We start from the raw sequence: 17250 nt of genomic DNA, 5'->3' as shown, positions 1-17250 counted from the left end.
GTTCTGGCTTACGCATGGTTTGACTTAAACTTTACTGACCAAAGCAGCCTGTTTCATGGCCTTTTGGATACACATTGTGCATCTACTTTGGCCTTGAGGAGGGGGAATGTGTTTGAAAGTCTAAATGGAGTAGCTGTAGTTCAGACATTCAAGGTAAAACTAGGTGGCCACTGTGGACCTGATTTCAAACACATTCCTGTATTATTGGGAGCTTGAATTTTCAGAGCTGTGTCATACTCAGAATGCCACCAGCCATTCTCAAAGCAGTGTCTGCTGGCAGATGGCAGCTGCAACCTTATGAGCTCAAGGTCTCCTCGTGTAATTTAAATTTTTAGACAGTAAAACTTTTAGATCAGATGTTAGCAAAGAAAAGGAGACGTGTAGTGGCTAATAGCTCTTGTGACTTATGTACGTTAATCCCACGTCAAAAGTTAAAACCTACTCAGATGACAGTAAACAACTGGCTACCTGGCTACAAGTCTCCCCCAAAGTGCCAGGTCCAGACTGGTTTTCAGACTTACTCTCCTGAATTCATCAGAGAATGAGACCTTAATAATACAAGACTTGAAGCCAGGACTTAGAACTTGGAAGTATTTCCAACTCAGTGTCCATTCCTTAAATCAAGGTAGGACTATGCCCCATTTCAGCAGGAAGTGTCCAGAGCAGTCGAAGCCCCATTCACTGAAAGATGTGGGGAGAGATGAAACAGGATTGGAGACTGAAACTGAGTTCCCTGCTGAGGTTGTAATTAACCTCTATCCAAAATATTATTCTACTTTTTGTCCAATACCTGTTCTCCTCAAGATTGAGGAGATCAAAGAAAAGGGGGGAATTGTAACCCAGCAGGAACCTCTGGGGTCTTCCCAGGACAGACCCCTCCCCCATATCCTCTGCTGTAGCTCCTCTCTGAAGCACCCAGATAATAAAATCTCATGCAGATTTCCAGAGTTTTTCAGATGCTAAAAACCACCTCCAAATGGAAAAAATTAACTACTTGATGATCACGAGCAGGAGCCCCCAGAACTTCTGGCCCCTAAGGATTGCTCACCATCAACCAGCCAAAGGACTGTGCTCAGCTGATCACATCCCCTGGGGCACCCCTCCCTCAGCTGGCCTTTAAAAATGCTCAGCTGAAACCCTTTGGTGAGTTTAGGGGTGTTTTTTGGGCATCAGCCACCGGTTCTCCTTGCTCAGCCCAACAATAAACATTTCTTTGCTCCAAACTCTGACATTTTGGTATTTTTTTGCCCTCACTGTGTGTGGGGCACACAAACCTGCATTCAGCAACAAGTTTATTTGAAACAAAGTTTGAAGATTATGGGTAATTTTTACCAACTGAATTTGTGGACTGATTCCTTGGGCATTCTTCCGAAATGAATCCATGATCAGAATTACCTAAACTTCTAGAACTATCATTACATGATGACCAATCCAAATTATTTATTGACAATTATGTGTTCTTCCAATCAGTGGAGGGCTGGCCACCATGTTGCCTCAGGCCTTTTCTTATTCTGTCTGGATCCCTGGATTTCTCACTTCTGCGCAGAGCCAGGGCCCTGATGTGAGTAAGAACACTCACCTGCACCATGTGCAGTCGCCCCAGGAAGCCATCCAATCGCATGAAGACCAAAGAGGACTGGAAATCCCACTCCCGGACTTCCTGGTTCTCTTTGAAGTAAGACTGGAGATTCTCCCTTCTGTCCTGAAACACCTGCTTGAAGAATTTCAAGGTGTCCACAACCACCTGCAGTTTTCTCTGACTTTCTTCTACTTCACTTCTCAAGAGGTCTTCTGGGCTGAGATAACGAGAGGCCTGGAATGCAAACATGGTTAGTGTCACCAAGCCTGGCCGCAGGTGCAGGACGCCCCATGACTCTGAAGTGAGTAACTGCCCAAGCAACATTTTTCAGAAGCATAATATAGGAAACATCAGACCCCATCCTCAGTTCCACAGGTGGGCTGGGACCCAGGTTCAAGCCAAACTGTCAGTGATTGGCTCAAGGATGACAAGATACCAACAAGAGATGACAAGTGACCAGCCAGAGATAAGGAAACACAGCGAGACTTTTGTTGGCGCAGCTGGGGCTGGCTGGGCAGGTATTCTCCCGAGGTATTTTTTGTGACTTATCGGCTTTCTACAGTAAAATTATTTGAGTGCAAGAATTCTTCATCCAGAACTATTTCCCTGTCTATGAGAGACTGGAACCTGGAAAGCTGTGTGTCTGAAGCCACTGGACAGCCATCTTTACCACACAGGGAAGGGCTGAAATAACTGGATCCTGGCGACCTTAACAAGGCCTTACTGTGGACTTTTGAAGTACATGAGCCAATAAGTTATCTTTCTGTTGATGCTAGTTCTGGTTGGGTTTTCTTACACTTCCAGTCATAGGAGTCCTGGCTGACAAACATGCAGTGATGGAACAATGCTGGCCTAGGAGTCAAATAATTAGCTTCTGGTCCTGGGTTGGGTGACCTTTGGTGACTCAGTTAACCTCCCTGAGCATAAGCCCACATCTTTAAATAATAATAGTAAATTAATAAGGCTCTGCCTGCCCACTTAGCAAGGTTCACCTGAGAATGACCAAGATCATGAATGTCACAGCACTTTGCAGCCTGCAACGTGCGCCACAGATGTGAGTGATTTTGTTACTCTCTAAACACGCTCACTGTTTTCTCAAAGTCGTGCTCCCTGGAGGTAAAAGAAGTGAGTTTGAGGGGTGGATCACCCAAACGTTGTAAGGCCTCTGTTTACAGACGCACTCCGTGAGGTTTACACTGGGGGTCCCTGAGGAAGGAGAGACAGACTGTGGGATCCAAGAAGCTGCTTCTGGGTGCCTGGAGGCACAGGCGGACTTCTCAGCACAGGGAGGCACGATGGGAGCCTTGCTGTTCAGGACTGTGTTGGGGCCTCACAACCACCCAGCAACTCTCCAAGGTAGGTCCTCTTCTTTCCACGGACTGCGTGGAGGGAAAGGGAGGCCCAGGGCAGGTGAGTGACGTGCCCAGGCGCACACAGCTAACAAGCAGTGATGCGGCTGTGGCAGAGGGACACCTGACTCCACAGGCAGCATTCTTAACTGCTGGGCTTTGCTGCTGACCTAATACCAGGCCGTTAAGCTCATTAAGGAGGTTAAAATTCACCACTCCTACCCTCTGCTCGAGCTGGGCCTTGGGCAGAGGGGAAAGGAGACTGGTCTCGCCAAGTATCCCAGCAGGACTGAGAAGACCTTTGTGAGTTACCAGCTGTGATAATAAAAAAAATTCAAGTGTGAGAACTTTTTGGACCCAAATTACATCCCTGCCCTGAAAAAAATGCACTCTTCCTCTTCCTTGTGACTTGGTGCCATCCAGCCCCCAGGGAGAGGTTGTGGGGAATCCGGGCACCAACCTGCTGGACCAGAAGGTTGCAGATCTCCTGCAGCAGCACCGTGAGCCGCCCAGGGCAGCGGTAGGACTCGCACGTGGCCCAGATCAGGCAGACCACATGGAGCAGAGGCTGCAGTCGTGGCTTCACCTCGGGAAACTCCAGGCTCTCGAGGGTTTCCAGGTGGCGCTGCAGCGGCACCAGGTGTGCATGGATGTCCTGTGCCTCTGTCAGAGCTGGAAGGAATTGGAGACGGTCACCTTCCTGGCTTGGGGTTCACACCTGCCAAGCAGAGCCCTGGGGCCTGGAAGTGAAGGGTCTGCAAAGCAATGGCTACAATCTCTTCCTTAGCTGAGGGGAGTGGAAAAGGCTGGTCCCTGAAAACTTTCTAGCTCTTATGAGGAAACACTGAAATCAGAACCCTGGATCACTGGGATAGTGGTCTGAGGAGTCTCTCTCACAAAATTCCTGTATCTGGACTTCCTCCTGGCCCGTCAGCCCCAGCCTGGTGCTCTGTGTGTACAAGATGCTCAGTGGCTGTCTGCTGCTCTCTTTGTTGCTGGTATCTCCGAGGCAATACAAAACAGATGACAGAGGACAGGCGTCAGAGTCAGAAAGATCTGCCTTCAAAGGCTGGTACATCAAATGTATGACCTTGGACATGTGGAACCTCTCCAGACCTCAGTAACGGGCTGAACAGTAACTAAAGAGTTCTTGTGAAGGGCTGAAGGTAGCACACAGAATCTTTATATCCAAGCAGGCATTCCATAAATGGTAATGTCCCTGATAAATATTTGCTAATAAAGAATCTCAGAGCTCTTCTGGAGGAGAAATAACAGGGAATAGAGAAAGAGCACAGACTGATAATGGCAAGGTTCTGCTGGTTTTCAAAGCCAGGAAAATCTACCAATTCCTTTGAATACAGCCAAAGAAAGAGTGCCTTCCACCAGTCCTCCTGTGGTGACTGAGAGGGGAAAGTGGGAAAACCAGTAGCTCTGGAAACTAACTCTGTGGAGTCCACTTAGAGGGAATGCAAAACTACCTCTGTGAGGTAGCTCTATAAGTAAAGAAATGAAGACCTAAATAACTGGCCTGGAGTCTTCCTGTGAATCGAATCAGCCAGCCCTGCCCAGCTGAGCAAAAGCAAGAGTACCCCCAGTTTATTAGTCGAACCCCTAGCTTGGTGGTGTGGGGCTCACTGCACACAGGAGTTTGGGGTGTGTACATCTGTACTTTATATCCCAAATGGAGTTGTGGGGCATACCACATGAATCCAATTTTTGAAAGTCAGATGTCATGGTAAATTGATTAGAGCAGTGATTCTTGAACGGGGGAGCTCAAGGGATTATCAAAACCCTTATGGGGTAGGGTATAGAATCCAACAGCCAGTCCAATGAGCATGGGCTCCAGCTTTCAGATGTGCCACAAGGTAAGAGAAACTGAGGCCATCACGCCAAAGGAGATTTCTTTTTATGTTACCTTTTTTTTTAATAAGCCAAATCTCCTTTAATCATACAAACAAGCACTCCCCTGATTTTGAAGAGCTCAGCATTGGCTCACCCAGTGCAGGGTACAATCACCTTGGCTCACAAGGCAAATGAAAAAAGAGATGGACAAGTTAGGCTCACACTTTTTTTTTTTTTAAATGCAAATATAAACTCCGGTTGCACAGGGATATCTGTTTTTCCAGCAAATCGTTAACAACAGGCCCTTCTGGGACAAAAGTCTTCATCCCAAAAGCCTTTGGCATTGGCCAGTTTCTGTGGTGTAAATACTCCCCATCTTCCCACCGTGCCCGATTTCAAGCTACAACGGGACTTCACTGAGTGTTGGGGAGGGGGCTTTGAAAAGAGTTGCATACAGTGGGCTTTAGTGAGAAACTGCAGGCCAGTCCAAGCTGGCTCCAGTGCACCCCTGGACTTTACTTCTCTTCCACACACATCCACCTACAAATACCCTGGACTGGCAACCCGGCAGCACTGTGCCAACCCTGCCCCCTACTGGTGAGAGATGAGAACTCCCTACTTAGAATTCACTGCCTTGGTCTTTCCCCTCCAGGGTACGTTACTGCGTTTCCAAGGTTCTTTACTGCCCAACAGATTCCATTTCAGACAACGCTTGTTTCCGCACATTTTTCCTACATCCTTTTCACCGCCTTCTTCTCACTGTTTTCCAGTTTGTGCCCACTAACCCCGGACTGTTTCTTTTCCTCTCCCTCTCTTCAGCCCATCTGTGAGCCAAAGAATTACCCTGATCATGACCAGTAAGAACAGTGCACGTAGTACATCTGTACAGGATAAAGACAGATGCTCTGAAATTATGTGAGAAATGAGAAAACAAGTTGACAGCCTCTAAAATATTTTTATTCTCTGAAGAGCCCGCCAACATTTCTGACCAAGTCTGTACCTATTAACTCTACTCAAAATTTCTTTTCTTCCATCAGACTGAGGTATATATTTCAAGGATTTCTATTTTTACAGTGGTGTTTATCTGGGACTGTTACAGCGATATTGCTTTTTCTAACTTCTTTTCATTGCCAAAATACTCTACTGCGAAGGACTTTTAGAAGCTCGTCTGGGGAACCAAATCTTGTATAACTATTAATCAATGTGAATGACTGCAGTCTATTAATCTATTAATGTGAAAGATGTATTTGAGGCTCCAAATATATAACCAATTCATCAATACACTTTCACTGCATGTTTTATTTCAGAGCCTCAAATTTCAGTTGTTTGCATACCTCCTTTATGGTATCGGTCATGACTGCCTGTAAGCTGTAGCATTACTTCATTCTTTTCTCTAAATTGACTCTCATTTTAACCTCAATAAAACCATATAAAATGAAAACTGTGTATCATTACCATAAATGGAAAACTTGTAATCACTTGCCCCCAAAAAAGCTACGCTTTAGCACCTTTTAAGATATACCTGTCCACACATCTCCCACAATCCTCTCTCACACACACAGTGGTACACATATCACTTTTGGTGACTCTGTCTCATTTGAATTGGAGTATAAATTGGAAACAACAGTTGATTCCTCAGATTCACAAAAATCTATCAGAGAATCAATAATAAACTGGGGCCACAACAGGGACCCCATTCCAAGCCAGCTGTCAGTGCTGGCAGAGTAGCCTCTGGGATGAGATTTTAGGGCCCAGAAGGGCCTCAAAGACTGGCTACTTAAGCACAATTCTTCTCTGTTATACAGCACATGCCAGAAACTCCAGCACTGGAACTTTTTTCCTTTAGCTGAGTGGTTTCCAAATCCCATTCCACGAGGAGAAGGTGGGACAAGGAATCCACCGATGGGCTCTGGACATCTGGACACAGGATGATCCCTCTTTAGCAGAACAAATATACCTCAGTAAATTTAAAATTTTGGACTTGCAAAGGAGATTGAATTTAAAAAAAGAGATGAATTTAAAGAAAGAGTTCTGATAGAGAAAAACTGTTCAAAAATCACTGCTTGGATTAAGCTTAAATCATATGAAACTGCAAACACGTTTAAAAGCACATGGTGACCTACAATACTGAAGAGCTGTGAGGAGGGACGTTTGACAGGAAAAAGGAAAGAAACAAAGTGCACTGATGAAAGGAGGGGGATCCCTGAAAATATTTACCTACTTCTAATCATAGATTCTGCTGGATTAGCAATTTTGACAAGGGCCAATCTTGTCTGGTGCTCAGATGGCCAAGAAACTGCAGTCCCATCTGACAGTAGGAAGAGAAAAAGCAGAGTGGAGCTACAAATGGAAGAGAGACTTCTCAAGGAGCCAGGGGCATGAGGACCTGAATTCCAGAGGTAAGAGACTACAGCATGCATTGGCACAGTGTGGGACAGTCAGTAAGGTACTTCCACCTACGCCACCTCACAACAGCCCAGGGAAGTAGACGGGAAGTGTGTGCACTATAACCACGGTACACACTAAAGCTCAGAGAGGTTAGGTGACTTTGCCAAAGTCACAAAGTACTGGAAATGCAAACAGAGCATGGGACAGCTGCTTTCCTGCTTCTAAATTTGGTATTCTTGCCACCGTGCTAGACTGTGTCAGGTTGGAAGGTTATAAGGACTGGACGCCGCTGAAATCAAAGAGAAACGATAACTCAGCACTAAATAAGAAATCTGAATCAAATGTATTTATGGAAATACTTGCGGGTCCTCACCTGCTACAACATCTCTGAACATGGCTTGGAAAGCTGGGAAGTAGCTGCTCTGAAGCTTGTCTAGAAGCCCAGCTATGCCCTTGACCTTTATCGTTCTCAGTTGATTATAAATGTATTCCAGATCCTCAGACCTGCAACACAGTGGAGAAGAGCGAGTCCAGGTGAACACTGGGAAACACAGGTCACACCGTGACGACCCACCCTCAGATGGACACAGAGAGAAGGCCTGCCTCAGGATGGCGTCCGCAGAGGCCACGCTCCAGCCGAAAGAGCAGGGGCATCTGTTCCCAAAACAGTGAGGGCAAAAGTCTGAGCCTGGAACACAGGTTCAAAGGGGCAGCTCCAGGAGGTAACAGTAGGGACCACTGCTGTGACCATCTGGTGGCTCAAAATCTTGGCAGCTGGAGGTCACTAGCTCTTGCAGTGAGGTCTGGGGTCAGGGTGAGAGAGGTGCTGTCAGAGCAAGGCTGCTAGAGAAGGGCCCCAGAGCAGGTCAGAGCGGTATGGTAAGAGGATGGGGCATCTCAGCGTGGGGCGCACATGCGGCAGGAGCCCTACAGGCATACCTGGTCATGTGACATGTGAGGACAGGGACATTTGGCTCAAACATGTCTGTCTCCTTCTGAGGAAAAGATTAATCAGCACCATGATAAATAGGAGCAAGTTAACGGAGAGGATGAGGGGGATGACAGGAGGTATAATTAGGTCTTTCTGGAAACCGTGTGGCTGGGACACAGTGGGTGATGGACTTTCAGCCCTATCAATGAACACCTGGAACCTAGGAGAGGCTGTTCAGCAGTGAACTGCCAACCCCCCTCTCCTTCTCAAGATCCTTACCCAAACTGTGTGCACACTGACTGTCCAAGGAGAAGGGAATAGACTAGCAGAAGAAAATATGAAACAGAGTTCAGTAATTTTTCATGTAGTTGAAAGAGCCTTTGAAGAAATGTCAGAAGACACACTGACTGAAGCCCAAGAAATGAGGCATGACTACTGAACCTTAGGGAAAGTGTCATCTCCCAGGGCACAGAAAAATCACGTTGCCTGAAATGACACTGAGCTGTTTGCGCTAGGGGTGGTGAGAAACACCAGGAGGTGGGACCAGACGCAATGGGCGCCTCCCCCCCCCCCCCCGAGGCGAGCATCCTCAGGTGAGACATCTGATCTCCACAGCTCAAGCACGTGCGCACCTGTTCTTCCAGAACTCCATCTCCACCTCAGGGGTGGGATTCTCCCCCTGTTGGAGTGGCTGGGAAGACTCTCTCTTGAGCACCACCTGGACTTGGCGGCTCCACTGGATTACTGCTGACTCAATGGCATAGATGACCGACTTATCTGTAGACTCCAAGCTGCAAAAGACACAAATCTCCTGGGACACTGGAAAGAGCTTAACACTGGGTGTCCCCTCAGACAGAATCCCAAATCTTTTAAAAATAGGTGAGATATTCAATTTAGTCCAGGCATTCTTAACTTGGCTGGATAACAGACTCTGACAAGTAGTCAATGAGAAGTACAGATCCTCACCCCAGACAAGCTCTTATGCACGTGCATATGCACAGTTACTCAAAATTCGCACCCCCCCCCCAATACTGTGAAGGCTAGATTAAGAACTCTGAATCCTATCAAGTCTTTCTGTCAGTGCAGGAACACACTGGACAGAAAACAGCCAGATGACCATCCAGCTCCTGCTTGAGTCCCACTGATGCCAGCTGGCTCCCTACTTGACCAGGTAGCACACTCCTCACATCAGCTCTCCCCAGGAGCTTGTCTCTACACTGAACCCCGTCTGCCTCCCTGCCACTTCCCTGACTTGGCTCTCTGTTCTGACCTCTGCAGCAAGAGGGACTAGGTAACTCCCTCCTCCACAAGGCCAGCTATCAGACACCCGCACATCACTATGCTTTGTCCTCACGTTTCCAGTGAAGAATGGAATCCCCACACATTTCCCCTCGTACACCTTTCAAATTAACTAAATAACTATCTAGGGAAGTTTGGAGGGGATTAAAAATCAGAAATACATTTTGGTTGCCTTTTCATAAAGTCTGAACTGACAGTTGTTCATGCCAAGAACCCAGGACACAAGTGACAAAGAAAGAGAATCTATCATTTGCACTTTTGAGCCAGAAACCCACCTTCACATCATTTAATTAAATTCATATTTGCTGAGCAATGATACGGCACAAGTGATTATGGACTGTATTAAAGGGAGAAGATACTCACCTCCCTGAAATATGATCCAACCTTTTGGGAAATTATCAAATTTGAACAAAGGCAGACAAATTCAGCAATGATTATATATACACACACACTGAATGTTATTATGTCAAAAAAAGCAGTGGGAAAAGGCAATTAGAATTTATTTATTTTGAAAATTGTGTATTTTTATTAAACCACGGTGAGTTTTCTAGTTACCTGGAAAATTGCTTCAAATTATATATGTAGCAAATTACTTTCAATAGCAAAACCTCACTATAAAGCACACTGCTAGCCCATGCATTACTTATTCTTCAGATCAAACCAGGGGCCCTGGATATGCACAGAATACATTCAGAAACTCCCAGCAATATGGCAGACTGAGCTCATGTAGGAAGATGGCCTATTGCCACAAACATAAAGAAATGCTGGATAGAAGACGACTGAAAAGTATCATTTAGATACACAGCCTGGCTTGAAAGAAAAAGAAAAATATCCCCACAGGACAGAAACAAAGATGGCTCATCACTGGAATGGTAAGTGGAAGCTGATGGCAGGTATCGTTCATACAAGAAGAGGCTGGGGCTTTAATGCCTACCCAGGCACAGGAGGCATAGACCGCAAGCCTCAACAAAGCCAGATTTGTTTCTATTTGGAAAAAAAAAAACCCCAGGACCTGAAAAAAGTCTCCAGCTGCCAGGGGAGGAGGGTCTGGAACTGTGACATTATGTGCTGGGTAAATGCTGGGAAGAGGCGTGCTGTCTCCCAGACTGGACCTGGGTCTTTGCCAATGATGAGACACTGTCCTGATAAGCAAAATACTGAAATCAGTGTGGCTGCTCTCAGCCCTAAAATAATTCTAAGCAGAAAAAAAGGCCATGTTGCCATGATAGCCTTAAAAGACTTCAGGCAGAGGAACTGGGGCAAGGGTAGTAATCAGCACAAAACATAACAGTCCGAGGATGTTGGCAAACAGAGCAGACAGTGGGCTTGTGTGCAGAACAAGGAGATGTGCAGAGTCAGGAACAGAAAAGTCATAAGGAAAACATTCAGATAAACAAGCATCTCTCATATCTCAGAGGCCCATATGGCCAGGCTGGCGGTACTTACATGGTCTCACTTTCAGAATCCACAAACTCCACTTTTTCTGAGTCTACTGGAAGAGGCAGCAAAGTTTTCCCCTTCGCTTGCTCAAGGATAACCAGGAGGTCACACTGGAGACTGTGGGCGTGTCGCCGGACATCCTGACATACCACGTGAGGCCAGTTGAGGTGATTCTTCTCATTGGCCAAGACTGGGATGACAACCTGGAACAGATGTGCACAGAAAAGAGAAGTGGGCATTCTACTTCTGAGTCCTTAAGGAAAGACTATTCTGCGAAGAAAGGAGCAGAAAGCTATATACACAACCTTTTGCAGGTCCCTGTTCTGTGAGGCCTAATTATTAATCACCAATATTATGTACTGCCTCGACAACTGGTAGGGCCATGAGTAGCCTACCCACAGGGTTCCCACCCACTCTGCTCCTGCAGATAAAGTCCCTAGTCAAACAGCCGTCTTAACAAGGGAACCAGGCACAGCTGCTGCTTAACCCTGAGTAGTGGGCTTCAGTTCCTTGCCAGCCAGTGGAATATTCAAACAAGTCAATCCCATCCTTCTGCAGGAACCAGTGGGCACCACAGCCTCTCGATACTACAAAGCTTGCCTCCCACAGCCCCTGCTGGTTCACTGTTTCCAAGCACAGCTCCCGTGTGGTCCTGCCTGGCACAGTGTTCTCCTCTGGGCTGTGAGTGTATGTGCCAACAATCTGCTGTCAGTCTCATCTGTCCCGTGTCGTGTGTACAGCCATGTCCAGAACCCTAGGACAGGAATCCTTCCCTCATCAACAGGGTGAACAGAAGGTGATCAAAACTGTCGCAAAGGCCAAGAGGGAAAAAACAGGACACATGCAGGTAAGTATGGCCCTCTGTATACAGGTGGTATGAGGGGGCATTTTACAGAAATAAGTCTAGCTGAGGGTCTTGAATCTTTCTGTGGGGTGGACCTTAGTTGGTGTTGGCCACCCAACATAGTCCCTCTTTTCTTAGTACTCATCTCCAGACCTAGGTGTGAACACGTGAACAAACTGGAGCCAGTGAGTCAGACCAAAGTCTCTTATCTGGACTTTATGAGGAAGAGGAGCTTTCTCTGCCTTTGAGTCAGAACAACTGGTGGCCCCTGTACTACCATCTGGAGCCTTAGAATTGAGTTGACATGCAGAAAGGAGAGTTCATAGATGGAGAAAAACCAAGTCCTATAACATCATTTGAGCTCCTGAACCAAGCTGCTCTTGAACTTTCTGAGCTGATTTACATTGAGGTTTCTACTACAAGCCACTTTAAAAGTCGTAATTCGTGCCTCTGATGGGGAACCTCTGCCTGTCAAAAGCTTACAGCTTTTGGCAGAAGGGGTAGTATAAGCATTTGCAGAAATTTTATTCTATTATTTCCTTTTTTTTAAATCAAGTAAGAAGCAAAAGCACTGCAGATTGAGGTTGATCGAAAAGATTTTGGACATTTGAGGGGAAAAAAAAAGAAAGTGTGCAACAGTGACCTCAAAGAGTAAGGGAATCACTGGAATAGGATGTATGGGATGCCAGCTGGGAAGCAATAAAAGGCCTGATAATAAAATTAGAGGTTCGGGGTCATGAATGTGGAGCCAGTTGGTCTTTCTCTAGCCTCATTCAGCTTCATGAGGGCAGGAAGGGGTGGTTAAGACAGGAAGGGGGACAAGATCACCAGAGGAGGAAGGTTCAAGGAGCCCAGAGGCTTGGTTAATGGAAGGATCATTTATTTGTCTCTTGAAACAGCCACTTGCTAAGACAATGTTGGAGAGAGTCACAGTGAGCAGGAGCCCAATCATGGGGAAATGAGGGCAGTGCAACGAGGAGAGAGGTGGCTTTGTCTAATGGCATGAGATTCAAACTGGATGTTTTTCAGCATGAATCTAGAAGCAGCAAGCAGCAAGGATACCTGTCCCACTTACAAGCTCAGAGGTAGAAGGGCTGTAGGGAGACAGCTGAGTCTTTGGGGAGAAGTTGGTTGGGGTTAGAGCAAAGTGACAAGGATGGGTCAGAGAAGTGAGGAAGCCTTTAAGTGGGATGCAGAGTGACAATAATCCTTGTCCTTTAGGAAATACCTACAACTAATGTAACAGAAGAACAAACCTGACTCCATATTGGATCTATTCCTTTGGCTCTAACCTTTGTGCTTGATTGCCTGTCTCAGTCAAGCTGGCTCTAAGCCTTTGTAAAAGAAGGTTGCCTGAAGCCTCAAATACACATGACACCCCCTTCTCCAGGTTCTGCCTCCCAAGCTTGACCTTTAAGGGTATAATAAAAAGTTGCACTATATACAAAAGCCAAGACATGGAAGCAACCCAAATATCCACTGACAGATGACTGGGTAAAGAAGTTTGGTATATGTATCAATGGAATACTACTAAGCCATAAAAAAGAATAAAATAATGCCATTTTCAGCAACATGGATGGACTCAGAAATCGTCATTCTAAGCAAAGTAAGCCAGAAAGATAAAGAAAAATACCATATGATATCATTCACATGTGGAATCTAAAAAGAAAAAAAAAAAGAACACTATGAACTCATCTACAAAAGAGAAACAGACTCACAGACATAGTAAACAATCTTATGGTTACCAGGGAAAGGAGGTGGGAATGGATAAATCTGGGAGTCTGAGATTTACAAATGTTAGCCACTATATATAAAAATAGATTTTTAAAAAGTTTCTGCTATATAGCACAGAGAATTACGTTCAATATCTTATAACAACCTTTAATGAAAAAGAATATGAAAACAAATATAGGTATGTATATGCATGACTGAGACATTATGCTGTATAGCAGAAATGGACACATTATAACCTCAACTAAAAAATACAAACAGAAAATAACAATTATCTTGTTACAGGATTATAGGAACAGTGGGACCAGACCTCCGTAAACAGCAGTAGGAACGAGGGATTCTGGCAACAAGAAGTTTGCAACAACCAGCCACACCCGCTCCCCTTGGCTTTCGGAATGAAGCGGCTACTACTGGCCCCAACATCCTCTCTCCATTCACTGGCCTGTGGTGCGGGGTGGGGGTGGGAGGGTGTAGTAGGAGCTTGGACTCCGTAACACTAACAAACTCTGTACGTATTAGGTGTTCTGATAAGTTATTTTAAATTTTCATGACAAGCCTGCCAGGTGCTTCCATCCTGACAGAGGTGAACTAGCCTGCTCCCACCACACTGATGAACTTGACAGAACGGACTGGAAGGAGGCTCCCCCAGACTCCAAAGCCCATGCTCCTGGCACTGGAAAACGGACCTACGCCTTTACAGAAAACCAACCTACACCCTCCCTTTTCCTCCCCTCAACAACCCATGCTTACACCCACAGCTCTACTTGCTCAGCAGGAACTAAGGCAGAAAGCTGAAGAAACGGCCAGGAAGCAAAACTAGCAGAACCAGCAGGAACCAGAAAGTTCCAAAATGGCTACACGGAATCTCGCAGGAACCCAAAGGCCGCGCCCAGAGGCGTGGGCCACGCGGAGGGCTCTGCGCAAGCGTACTTCTTGGCCCCGCCCCTGCCCTTGACGTCACCGCGCCCGGTGTAAGGCTCCGCTCTGGCTGCCCGGGGAGAAGGTGGTGTTTTGACAGCATGAGTTCTCCCTTCTCCATTCCCTCATCAAAAAAGTAAAGTTTCTGTGCTGCTTTGCTGAACCTGTCTTTGTTCAGTTGGCACCACCGGCACTGGGCAAAGGAAGGACCCAGCTGGGGGTCCACCTGGCAGGAAAGGTGACAGTCTCACTCCAAAACAACTTCAGAACAGCATTCAAGTTCCAGCGCTCTAGGAAAAGTAACCTGGCGCAATGAATAAAGGGACTGGGAGGAGGAAGAAAGGGAGCAGAAGGACTGATTCCTAAATTCTATCAATTCTTCCTTGGAAACATTTTCCTGCGTGCATCTGTTTTTCACCTTGTACTAGTGCAATGGGATAAAAACAAAGATCTATAGCTTCACCCCCTCATTAACACCACTCACCTCCCCACAAGGAAGAGTTCTCTCAGCCAGGTGGGATTTTTGGCTTTAGCGCTGCTCTGTAGAGAGGGGAGCACTAAGCCAGGGACTGATCCACAGGTGGAGATGAGAGTGGGCAGGACACATGGGAGGCAGCGATTCAGGGAGGTGATCGGGTCCTGAAGTGGCCCTGGATCAGCTTCAGGGTGTGCAAAAGAAGCGGATGGGAGAGGAGTGCTTATGTGGCCCAAGGACTGCTGTTAGAGGTTTTAAGAAATGCAAATGAAGGCCTGGAGGTATTTTTTAGGTAATTTTATTTAGATTTTTAAAATAGATAACACATTTATGTGGTGCAAAATTTTAAAGTACAAAAGCTTTACAGGAGAAAGTAAGTCTTCTACCTACCCCTTTACCTCCCTCAGTCACCCAGTTCCTTTGGCCTGTGGATTACTCTGTTCATGAATGTCCTTCCTTCATTCCTTCATCCTTCCCTCCCTCCCTTCCTCCTTCTTTATAGCAGACATAGTAGTATACTATACATACTACACCTTTTAAAAATTATCTTAAATTGCAGCATTATCCATAATAACCAAGGAATAAAAGAAACCTAAATGTCCATCCACGAGTGAATGGGATAAAGAAAATGTGGTCTATACATACCATGGAATACTATTTAGCCTTAAAAAGGAAAAAATCTGTCATGTGTTACCTTGAGAATGAACTGTCTTGAGGACACTCTGCTGAGTACAATAAGTCCTCTGTCACCCCAGACCTTCTCCAGAATCCCCCCTCCCCATACCTTCCTAAGAAAGCAACCAAAGGCCTAACACCTGACATAGCAGGGAGCCTCCAGGCCCCAGTTCCAGCACGGGGCCAGCGTTAGGTAAGCTCTGTCCCCACTGCAGTCACATATAGTTTTAAGTATATACGTGATGAATTCCATGGGTGGGATCTTGTCTTTATTTCTTTGGTGGCTCCCCACAGCACCTATCACACGAAACATCATAAAGCCAGTACCCAATAAATACTTATTCCACAACCTTCAGAATCCAGGGCATCAGGCTTCCAGAAGCACACACACGCAGGTTACAGGGAGGAGACTGCCAGAAAGGTCTAAATGTCCCAAGCATCTCTCCTGAGCCCACCTGCACTCTGGAGGCTTCTGCTGTGGTGCCACCAAAGCACTCCATAATACACATCCCGGGAGGTCTTCCTCCCTGTGCTCCAGGCAAACCCCTCCAAACACTTGTTGGACATTTCCAACTGGATGCCCCAACTTGTGATCTGGGCACAAGGTTGACCTCTCGTTCAAGAATGAGATAAAAATCAAAATCAAACCACTTCTTTTTAACTCTTCTCCATTAGTAAACACTGTTTAGAGCCTTTCACCTCCTTCGTTCACCTCACTGACCCACTGGAAACGCCCCTTGGGCCACCGCTCCCTGTCCTTTGCAGTGCCAGTGGACAGGAGGGATTCAGACACAGCCTCGAAAAAAGGTCAAGACCCAGGCCCTCTTCAGACCAGCCTCTCCCTGACTTGGCATGAAACTAACCCAGGACTGAAGCAAGTCCTAGCCCCATAACGACCTGGCTCTGACCCGACCCCTACTCAGATTTCCCCCAGCTCTCATTTCACAGCTCGCCACCGAGTCTCAGCGGTCAGCCCGGGATCCCAGTTTCCTGCCAGCTCCGCCCCTCTAACCTCGCGGTGCCGCCTTCGCACATTAATCGCAACTCCTCAGACTCAGCTCCATTCTCCTCTCCCTGGCCCCGCCCTCCCTCTGGCCCCGCCTCCTCCCCACCCCCACCCCAGCAGCAGCCGGCGCGGGGCCACCGAACGACCCACCCTCACCTCGGAGAAGAGCGCGGCCAGGTGCTCCAGCGGCGCGGCTGGCAGGTCCCCGCAGAGCACTGCTCCGCGGAGGCTGTCAGGCCCCGGAGGCTCGGGCTGGGTGCGCAGGAAAAACAGCCCCTTAGCGCGAGGCGGGCCGGCCTCGGGTCCCGCGTCCAGCCCCGGGCGCACAGCCAGGCCCCCGGGCCCGGGCCGCACCACCAACAGCGGCCGCGGCCCCTCCGCGGCCCCACGGCCCAGGAAGGCATGAAGCAGCTGCCTCGCCTCGGCCGAGCCCGCGCAGCGCTCCCAGGCGCCCGCAGCCGGCCGCAGGCTCCGAGCCACGTAGGCCCCCAGGAGTCGCAGCCGCTGGTCGCCGCCGGGCTCGGGGTCCGCGTTCTCCTCAGCCCGCGCTGCTGGCTCCTCAGCCCTCGGCATCGCGCGCGAACTCGGCGGCAGCGGTTTCCCGGGCGACGGGGACGCGGCCAGGACTCCCTCCTCCGTTCCTCTCCTATTGGACACTGGATTCCGGGTCCCGCCCCCTCTAGTCCAATAAGGTAGGAGCAGCCCGGCCTGGGAAGGGGCGGGGTCGCGTCGCTGTTGCTAGGAAACCGGGTGAGGCTCGAGTTTCCTGTCTA

General features: G+C 47.6%; 1 protein-coding gene across 1 annotated transcript in view; it reads right to left on the bottom strand.

Moving 5' to 3' along the window:
• DNAH9 (dynein axonemal heavy chain 9) overlaps positions 1–17050 on the bottom strand; it is a 266848-nt gene extending 249798 nt beyond the window's left edge. The window contains 6 exon segments of the mRNA XM_032498821.1: positions 1580–1813; positions 3389–3600; positions 7532–7662; positions 8722–8880; positions 10835–11031; positions 16634–17050. Of these exon segments, the coding sequence (XP_032354712.1) occupies positions 1580–1813; positions 3389–3600; positions 7532–7662; positions 8722–8880; positions 10835–11031; positions 16634–17050 (1350 nt within the window).
• Positions 17051–17250: the final 200 nt, after the last annotated feature.

This window comes from Camelus ferus, chromosome 16 (genome assembly GCF_009834535.1).
Source record: "Camelus ferus isolate YT-003-E chromosome 16, BCGSAC_Cfer_1.0, whole genome shotgun sequence".
Lineage (NCBI taxonomy): Eukaryota > Metazoa > Chordata > Mammalia > Artiodactyla > Camelidae > Camelus > Camelus ferus.
Note: the sequence above shows the minus strand (reverse complement) of the source record. Positions and strands in the feature narration are given on the sequence as shown.